The following is a 10,488-nucleotide window of genomic DNA, read 5'->3' as shown; positions in this document are numbered from 1 at the left end:
AGAAACTATAGGTCAGTAAGACAATACAGTAGGAAACTATAGATCAGTAAGACAATACAGTAGGAAACTAAAGGTCAGTAAAACAATACAGAAGAAACTATAGGTCAGCAAGACAATACAGAAGGAAACTATAGGTCAGTAAGATAACAGTAGGAAACTATAGGTCAGTAAGACAATACAGTAGGAAACTATAGGTCAGTAAGACAATACAGTATGAAACTAGGTCAGTAAGACAATACAGTAGGAAACTATAGGTCAGTAAGACAATACAGTAAGAAACTATAGGTCAGTAAGACAATACAGAAGAAACTATAGGTCAGCAAGACAATACAGAAGGAAACTATAGGTCAGTAAGACTACAGTAAGCCACTATACATCAGTAAGACAATACAGTAAGAAACTATAAGTCAGTAAGACCATACTTAAGAAACTATAGGTCTGTAAGACAATACAGAAGGAAACTATCGGTCAGTAAAACAATACAGAAGAAACTATAGGTCAGTAAGACAATACAGTAGGAAACTATAGGTCAGTAAGACAATACAATAGGAAACTATAGGTCAGTAAGAATACAGTAGGAAACTAAAGGTCAGTAAAACAATACAGAAGAAACTATAGGTCAGTAAGACAATACAGAAGGAAACTATAGGTCAGTAAGACAATACAGTAGGAAACTATAGGTCAGTAAAACAATACAGTATGAAACTAGGCCAGTAAGACAATACAGAAGAAACTATAGGTCAGCAAGACAATACAGAAGGAAACTATAGGTCAGTAAGACTACAGTAAGCCACTATACGTCAGTAAGACAATACAGTAAGAAACCTAAGGTAAGTTAGACAATATAGAAGGAATTTATAGGTCAGTAAGACAATACAGAAGGCAAGTAGGTCAGTAAGACAGTACAGAAGGCAACTAGGTCAGTAAGACAATACATAAGAAACTATAGGTCAGTAAGAATACAGTAGGAAACTATAGGTCAGTAAAACAATACAGAAGAAACTATAGGTCAGTAAGACATTACAGAAGGAAACTAGGTCAGTAAAACAATACAGAAGCCACTATACGTCAGACAATAATACAGTAGAAAACTATAGGTCAGTAAGACATTTCAGTTGGAAACTAGGTCAGTAAAACAATACAGAAGCCACTATACGTCAGTAAGACCATACAGTAGGAAACTATAGGTAAGTAAGACAATACAGTAAGAAACTATAGGTCAGTTAAACAATACAGAAGAAACTATAGGTCAGTAAGACAATACAGTAAGAAACTATAGGTCAGTTAAACAATACAGAAGAAACTATAGGTCAGTAAGACAATACAGAAGGAAACTATAGGTCAGTAAGACAATACAGTAGGAAACTATAGGTCAGTAAGACAATACAGTAAGAAACAATAGGTCAGTTAGTCAATACAGTAAAAAACTATAGGTCAGGAAGACAATACAAAAGGAAACTATAGGTCAGTAAGACAATACAGTAGGAAACTATAGGTCATTAAGAGAATACAGTGGGAGACTATAGGTCACTTGGACAATGCAGTAGAAAACTGTAGGTCAGTTAGACAATACAGTAGGAAACTGTAGGTCAGTAAGACAATACAGTAAGAAACAATAGGTCAGTTAGTCAATACAGTAAGAAACTATAGGTCAGGCAGACAATACAAAAGGAAACTATAGGTCATTAAGACAATACAGTAGGAAAGTATAGGTCAGTAAGACAATACAGTAGGAAACATCTAAAAAGCCTTTTTAAACTTGTTCATCCTAACACTGCACAACTGCTCAGTGCGCAGACATTTGTGCGCAGAATTAGCACTAATAACTTTTTGCAGCTAATTGGATAGGGAGTTTTTGCGATGAACTGAATCCCCCCCCCATAAAGTGTTTATACATACAGTTTGATGTTACATTGAGATTACCGCTGGAGGAAACTCTGCCACAATATGATTGAATGTGTAATTTATTAATATATTCTTACTGAACAGGATTACCAACACTGAATCAATTAACACCCAATATAATATACATGCCGATGTTTAACAACAAATACAATTGTTTCTTTATTACTTTATTCACCTTTATACATATACCTTTGTATTTAATATATCACATGAGCGTCCATGTCACATCTAGTAATCCCACATGAGCGTCCATGTAATCTCTAGTAATCCCACATGAGCGTCCGTGTCACCTCTAGTAATCCCACATGAGCGTCCATGTCACTTCTAGTAATCCCACATGAGCGTCCATGTAATCTCTAGTAATCCCACATGAGCGTCCGTGTCACCTCTAGTAATCCCACATGAGCGTCGGTGTCACCTCTAGTAATCCCACATGAGCGTCCATGTCACCTCTAGTAATCCCACATGAGCGTCCGTGTCACCTCTAGTAATCCCACATGAGCGTCCATGTCACTTCTACTAATCCCACATGAGCGTCCATGTCACCTCTACTAATCCCACATGAGCGTCCATGTCACCTCTACTAATCCCACATGAGCGTCCATGTCACCTCTACTAATCCCACATGAGCGTTTAGTGTTGATCAAGCTCCAGTCTCAGCATCCTACTTTTTTTGTTTTTTAATAAACATAAAAGCAATGATTACAGATAAAAAATGTCAGTTTTAGAATTATCCTGTGTCACCCTGGGTCTTGTCTACTCATTTTATATATTAATGTATTTTATTTCCAGCAAATGGACACACAAGCAGGAACATCTCAGAAGGACATCTAATGTTATCCCCGGATTGTGACATAAAAGATAATGACAGTAGACAGGATTCTCCAGGAGATAACCCCATTACCCCAATTATACATCCAGCTCTATCAACTGATCCCCCTGATCCTGGGAAATGTTCTCCTGATAACTCTGATATTGGTGCATCTGTTACAGCTCTGAGAGTAGATACAGTGTTTCCCTGTTCTATAGATACACAGAACACAAAGCTTATTACCCATCATCCAGCTAAGGCAGGTGAGAGGCCATTTCCATGTTCTGAGTGTGGGAAATGTTTTACACGGAAATCAGCTCTTGTTAGACATGAGAGAAGTCACACAGGTGAGAAGCCATTTCCATGTTCTGAGTGTGGGAAATGTTTTCCACGGAAATCAGGTCTTGTTGCACATCAGAGAAGTCACACAGGTGAGAAGCCATTTCCATGTTCTGAGTGTGGGAGATGTTTTCCACGGAAATCAGGTCTTGTTGAACATGAGAGAAGTCACACAGGTGAGAAGCCGTATTCCTGTTCTGAGTGTAGGAAATGTTTTGCAACAAAATCATTTCTTGTTATACATCAGAGAAGTCACACAGGTGAGAAGCCATATTCCTGTCCTGAGTGTGGGAAGTGTTTTTCATCGAAATCACATCTTGTTAGTCATCAGAGAAGTCACACAGGTGAGAAGCCATATTCCTGTTCTGAGTGTAGGAAATGTTTTTTCACGGAAATCAGCTCTTTTTATACATCAGAGAAGTCACACAGGTGAGAAGCCGTATTCCTGTTCTGAGTGTGGGAAATGTTTTGCACGGAAATCAGCTCTTGTTACACATCAAAGAAGTCACACTGTTATGATTCCCGTACTCCAGACCAGAGGAGATCTTATGGCAGAGGTCTGAGTACTGGAAAGATATACTGGTTGTGGGAGCAGGAGAGCCTAGTAACCCCTGGCGCCCTAACTCCGTTGTCTCGCCCGTGTTATCAGAAATCCCCTGCGAGACTATGGTTGCTTGAGCCCATGGCAGCCGCGTTCGAAGGGCGGATTATGTCTGCCCAACCCCGATGCCCCCTCAGGTCTTAATGGGAGACAAAGGGAAATCCGAGACAGGGTGATAACAAGGGGCCCTCTGACTAAGCAACCAGGCCAGGGGTTACAAGCTAACTAACTAAACCAAAAAGTATGTGCGGACTAGCCGCCAGGGAAAAGGACAACCAAAGATCCACTGATCCGTAACTCCTATCCAGCACAGCTGGATACCAGAGTGGATCAGGGGGAGCGGAATCCTCCGCAAAAGCTCCAGAACACAAAGATACAAAATAATAAACAGTAAGCGGTCAAGCCGCAACACACGGCTACGCCGCGACTCACGAACACCACAGGATGTTAAAGGTGCTCGGTCAGACTCCAGGAACAGATGACAATTTCCGAGTACAGGATCACTGAGGACAGGAACAACCGGATTGAGCAGGACTGGAAACTCTCTGTAACCAACACAGGCAAACAGGAAGCTATCACCGGCGTCTGTGAGAAGTCCAAAGGGTGCTTATAACTGTGAGCTCCCCAATCAGGAGCCAGACTGGGTAATCACAAGTAATGCCGTGCAGCTTGCATGCTGCACGGCCAGCACACCATTATACAATTAGAAAAGACCAAGCAACGGGGAACGCGGGCCGAACGTGGCGTCCCCGTTGCTAGGGTCTGAGCGGCTCCGTGCGCCCGGCGTCTAGCGTTGCCAGGGAGCCGGCGGCTGTACGCGCACGGCGTCCCTGGTTGCTAGGCGCCGGGCCGCACCGACGAGCGGACCCCGGCGCCTAACAGTACCCCCCCCTTGAGGAGGGGTCAAGGAACCCCTAAAGCCCGGTTTCCGTGGAAATTCTCGAAAAAATGCCCTCTTGAGCCTCGGTGCATGGAGATCCTTATCCAGGACCCAAGACCTTTCTTCTGGACCATAACCTCTCCAATGCACCAAAAAATAAAGCCGACCCCGGGACAACTTGGAATCGAGAACCTTCTCCACCAAGAACTCCTGCTGACCCTGTACAACGATTGGTGATCTCCCCTGAGATATCTTACGAGGAAATCTACTGGACGAAACATATGGTTTCAGCAATGAGCAATGGAAAGTATTTCCGATCCGTAAAGTTTTTGGTAAACGTAACCGGAAGGCAACTGGATTGACTTTTTTGATAATGTGAAATGGTCCAATAAATTTAGGACCCAATCTGGCTGAGGTTTGTCGAAGTTTAATGTTGCGAGTCGACAACCACACCCTATCTCCTACTTTAAAAGTGCACGGCCGCCGGAGCCTGTCAGAAAATCTCTTTTCCTGAAATGCCGCTTTTCTGAGAGCCAGGTGCACTTTTCTCCAAATGAGCCTAAGATGAGAGATCAAGGTCAGTGAGTAGACAGAGGAATGTTGAAAAAAGGAATTAGCTCTGGGGTGAAAACCAAAAACTGCAAAAAATGGAGACACATTGGTGGAGGAATGACAGGCATTATTGTAAGCGAACTCCGCCAATGGAAGAAACTCAGACCATCATTTTGGAGTTTGGCCGAGTACAACCGCAAATATTGTTTTAGTGATTGATTAACTCGCTCAGTCTGCCCGTTGGATTGGGGATGGTAGCCTGACGTTAAAGATAATTTCATCTTCAATGAGACACAAAAAGATTTCCAAAACTGTGCAATGAATTGTGGACCCCGATCGGAAACAATATCAGAGGGTAACCCATGGAGTCTGAAAACATGGCGGAGGAACAAGACTGCCAATCCCTGGGCAGATGGCAATCGGGGAAGAGCAATGAAATGGGCCATTTTACTAAAACGGTCCACTACCACCCATATGACTCGGCATCCGGCTGACAGAGGGAGGTCCACCACAAAATCCATGGAGATATGAGACCATGGCCTAAGAGGAACATTCAAGGGCATAAGCTGACCGATAGGCAAAGAACGGGGAACTTTATGCTGTGCACAGACCTGACACGAAAAAACAAACTCCTTAATGTCTTTGGAAAGACCAGGCCACCATACTGAGCGGAGACTAATTCCAAAGTCTTAGCGATTCCCGGATGCCCGGCAACTTTGCTATCATGAAACTCCGTCAAAACAGTTGCTCTCAAAAACTCAGGGACAAAAAGACGACCAGCAGGAGTATTTCCAGGAGCCTGATGTTGAAGCAGCTTTAACTGGGTAAATAAATCCTGTGTGAGGCCTGCCCGAATGACTGAAGACGGAAGTATGGGAGTAACAGGACTGTTGTCTTGAACTGGAAGAAAACTGCATGACAGGGCATCTGCCTTGGTATTCTTGGAACCTGGCCTGAAGGTGATAATGAATTTGAAACGAGTAAAAAATAAAGCCCAACGAGCCTGCCGGGCATTCAGTCGTTTAGCTGATTCAATGTATTGAAGATTTTTGTGATCAGTCAAAACTGAAATATGAGTCGCTCCCTCAAGCCAATGCCTCCACTCCTCGAAAGCCCATTTAATAGCCAGCAATTCCCGGTTACCAACATCGTAGTTGGATTCAGCAGAAGAGAATTTCCTGGACATAAAGGCACAAGGGTGTAATTCAAGGGAATCCGGATCCTTCTGAGATAGGATAGCCCCTACTCCAACCTCTGAGGCATCAACCTCAACAATGAAAGGCAATTCTGGGTTGGGGTGTCTGAGGACAGGGGCTGAGACAAAGGCTTGTTTCAAGGCCTGAAAAGATAGCTCGGCTTCACGTGACCAATTGGTAGGATCCGCTCCCTTCTTAGTCAGTGCCACAATGGGAGCAACTAGGTCAGAGAAAGAGTGAATAAATCTTCTATAGTAGTTCGCAAACCCTAAAAAGCGCTGAATTGCTTTTAAGTTGGTGGGTTGCGCCCAACTAAGGATGGCTTGGAGCTTCTTTGGTTCCATACGGAATCCCCGAGGGGAAATAATGTATCCTAAAAAGGATACCTCCGTGACATGAAATTCACACTTCTCCAGCTTGGCATATAGGTGATTTTCACGTAATTTTTTTAGAACCTGACGCACCTGGGTAACATGTTGTTCTACAGAGTCAGAATAAATCAAAATATCGTCTAAGTAGACTACAACGAATTTTCCAAGAAATTCACGGAGCACATCGTTAATGAGATCCTGGAAAACTGGCGGAGCGTTAGACAGGCCGAATGGCATAACCAGATACTCATAGTGGCCTGACTGAGTACTGAATGCCATTTTCCACTCATCCCCTGACTTGATTCTGATGAGGTTATATGCTCCTCTCAGGTCAATCTTAGAAAAAATCACAGCCGAACGTAGCTGATCAAAGAGGACAGAGATCAGTGGCAGAGGGTAAGTATTTTTTACTGAGATTTTATTCAAGGCTCTAAAGTCAATGCAGGGTCTGAGTGAACCATCCTTCTTCTCTACGAAGAAGAAGCCTGCACTTAAAGGGGATTTAGATGGCCTGATAAATCCTTTCCCTAGGCTTTCTTTAACATACTCATTCATGGCCACAGTTTCAGGTCCGGACAATGCATATAACCTTCCCTTAGGCAAAGTGGCACCAGGAATTAGCTCAATAGCACAATCATAAGGCCTATGGGGAGGCAGAATATCCGCATTGCCCTTGGAAAAAACATCAACAAAATCCTGGTATTCCACAGGAATGGGTGCGGGAATGGCAGCAGCTATTCTGATGGGAAGCGTAATACATTCCTTATTACAGATGGTACCCCATTGTGAGATCTCCCCCGACTGCCAATCAATGATGGGATTATGAAAGGCCAGCCAAGGGTGACCCAGAACCACTGGAACTGCTGGGCAATGGGTGAGGAAAAACTCAATTTTTTCAGAATGCAGAGCTCCTACCGAGAGTAGAACAGGAGGTGTACAGAGAGAAATAACCCCATTGGACAAGGGACTCCCATCTAAACCATGCATGGTGATACACCTACCCAAGGCTAACTGAGCAATACCTAAGGTCTTGGCCCATGTCAAATCCATAAAGTTCCCTGCAGCTCCACTGTCCACAAAAACAGAGACCGAGGAACAGAGGCTGCCAAAGGAAACTTTAGCTGGGACTAACAGTGAATTATTTGAGGAGATAAGCTGCAGACCAAAGTGAACCCCCTCACAATTCACTTGGTCGAGACGTTTCCCGACTTGTTCGGACAACTACGGGCAAAATGTCCCTTACCTCCACAGTATAAACAAAGACCAGAATTTTGCCTTCTGGTTCTTTCTTCAGAAGACAGTTTGGAGAGACCTATCTGCATAGGCTCCTCTATGTCCACAGGGATGGAAAAAACACAAGGAGTTGACCCGACAGATGCTCCTTTTTCAGCCCTCCGCTCTCTGAGCCGACGATCAATCTTAATAGAGAGCTCCATGAGTTTATCGAGAGTCTCAGGAGCGGGATACTGAAGGAGACTGTCTTTTATAGACTCAGATAAGCCGAGGCGAAACTGACTGCGCAGGGCTGGGTCATTCCATCCACAGTCGTTCGACCAACGGCGAAACTCCGTACAATAAATCTCTGCGGGATTCCTACCCTGTCTGAGAGCACGCAACTGACTCTCGGCGGATGCCTCTCTATCAGGGTCGTCATACAATAGCACTAAAGACTTTAGAAAGGCGTCTACAGAAAATAAAGCCGGATCGTCTGTCTTTAAACCAAAAGCCCAGGTCTGAGGATCCCCCTGAAGCAGAGAAATAATAATTCCAACCCGCTGAGCCTCCGTACCTGAGGAGACTGGTCTCAAACGAAAATAAAGTTTACAAGACTCTTTAAAATTAAAAAACTGTTTTCTATCCCCAGAAAAACGGTCAGGCAGATGCATTTTTGGTTCAGGAATGACCCTCGGGGAAGTCCGTAACAGATCTTCCTGTGACCTCACCCGAAGAGACAGATCCTGAACCATCTGAGTAAGCTCTTGAATCTGGCTAACTAGAAGCTGGCCAGGATTTGGCCCGACACCGGTGGGATTCATGAGGCCGACAAATCTCCCAACTGAACAAGGGAAAAAATTAACTCCTGTTTAATTTTAAATTTAGTCTGGCCGGTGATAATGTTATGATTCCCGTACTCCAGACCAGAGGAGATCTTATGGCAGAGGTCTGAGTACTGGAAAGATATACTGGTTGTGGGAGCAGGAGAGCCTAGTAACCCCTGGCGCCCTAACTCCGTTGTCTCGCCCGTGTTATCAGAAATCCCCTGCGAGACTATGGTTGCTTGAGCCCATGGCAGCCGCGTTCGAAGGGCGGATTATGTCTGCCCAACCCCGATGCCCCCTCAGGTCTTAATGGGAGACAAAGGGAAATCCGAGACAGGGTGATAACAAGGGGCCCTCTGACTAAGCAACCAGGCCAGGGGTTACAAGCTAACTAACTAAACCAAAAAGTATGTGCGGACTAGCCGCCAGGGAAAAGGACAACCAAAGATCCACTGATCCGTAACTCCTATCCAGCACCGCTGGATACCAGAGTGGATCAGGGGGAGCGGAATCCTCCGCAAAAGCTCCAGAACACAAAGATACAAAATAATAAACAGTAAGCGGTCAAGCCGCAACACACGGCTACGCCGCGACTCACGAACACCACAGGATGTTAAAGGTGCTCGGTCAGACTCCAGGAACAGATGACAATTTCCGAGTACAGGATCACTGAGGACAGGAACAACCGGATTGAGCAGGACTGGAAACTCTCTGTAACCAACACAGGCAAACAGGAAGCTATCACCGGCGTCTGTGAGAAGTCCGAAGGGTGCTTATAACTGTGAGCTCCCCAATCAGGAGCCAGACTGGGTAATCACAAGTAATGCCGTGCAGCTTGCATGCTGCACGGCCAGCACACCATTATACAATTAGAAAAGACCCAGCAACGGGGAACGCGGCCCGAACGTGGCGTCCCCGTTGCTAGGGTCTGAGCGGCTCCGTGCGCCCGGCGTCTAGCGTTGCCAGGGAGCCGGCGGCTGTACGCGCACGGCGTCCCTGGTTGCTAGGCGCCGGGCCGCACCGACGAGCGGACCCCGGCGCCTAACACACACAGGTGAGAGGCCATTTTCCTGTTCTGAGTGTGGGAAATGTTTCGCACAGAAATCAGCTCTTGTTACACATCAAAGAAGTCACACAGGTGAGAAGCCATTTTCCTGTTCTGAGTGTAAGAAATGTTTTCCACGGAAATCAGATCTTGTTCTACATCAGAGAAGTCACACAGGTGAGAAGCCGTATTCCTGTTCTGAGTGTGGGGAATGTTTTGCACAGAAATCACATTTTGTTATTCATCTGCATGCTCACACAGGTGAGAAGCCATTTCCATGTTCTAAGTGTGGGAAATGTTTCGCACAGAAATCAGCTCTTGTTATACATCAAAGAAGTCACACAGGTGAGAAGCCATATTCCTGTTCTGAGTGTAGGAAATGTTTTACACGGAAATCAGCTCTTGTTATACATCAGAGAAGTCACACAGGTGAGAAGCCTTATTCCTGTTCTGAGTGTGGGAAATGTTTTGCACAGAAATCAGATTTTGTTACTCATCTGCATGCTCACACAGGTGAGATGCCATTTTCCTGTTCTGAGTGTGGGAAATGTTTCACAAAGAAATCAGCTCTTGTTACACATCAAAGAAGTCACACAGGTGAGAAGCCATTTTCCTGTTCTGAGTGTGGGAAATGTTTTGCACGGAAATCAGATCTTGTTCCACATCAGAGAAGTCACACAGGTGAGAAGCCATTTCCATGTTCTGAGTGTGGGAAATGTTTCACACAGAAATCAGCTCTTGTTCCACAT

General features: G+C 44.7%; 1 protein-coding gene across 1 annotated transcript; it reads left to right on the top strand.

Annotated features, from left to right (window-relative positions):
• Positions 1–2,987: 2,987 nt before the first annotated feature.
• On the top strand, positions 2,988–10,488 carry LOC134983242 (zinc finger protein 84-like; the record flags this gene model as incomplete). Its single annotated transcript, XM_063948970.1, has 2 exons — positions 2,988–3,399; positions 9,749–10,488. Coding segments are annotated over 2 exons (1,152 nt in total), but the record flags the coding sequence as incomplete, so codon positions are not given.

This window comes from Pseudophryne corroboree, assembly GCF_028390025.1.
Source record: "Pseudophryne corroboree isolate aPseCor3 chromosome 3 unlocalized genomic scaffold, aPseCor3.hap2 SUPER_3_unloc_100, whole genome shotgun sequence".
NCBI classification, from domain to species: Eukaryota; Metazoa; Chordata; class Amphibia; order Anura; family Myobatrachidae; genus Pseudophryne; species Pseudophryne corroboree.
This window is presented reverse-complemented; position numbering and strand designations above follow the sequence as displayed.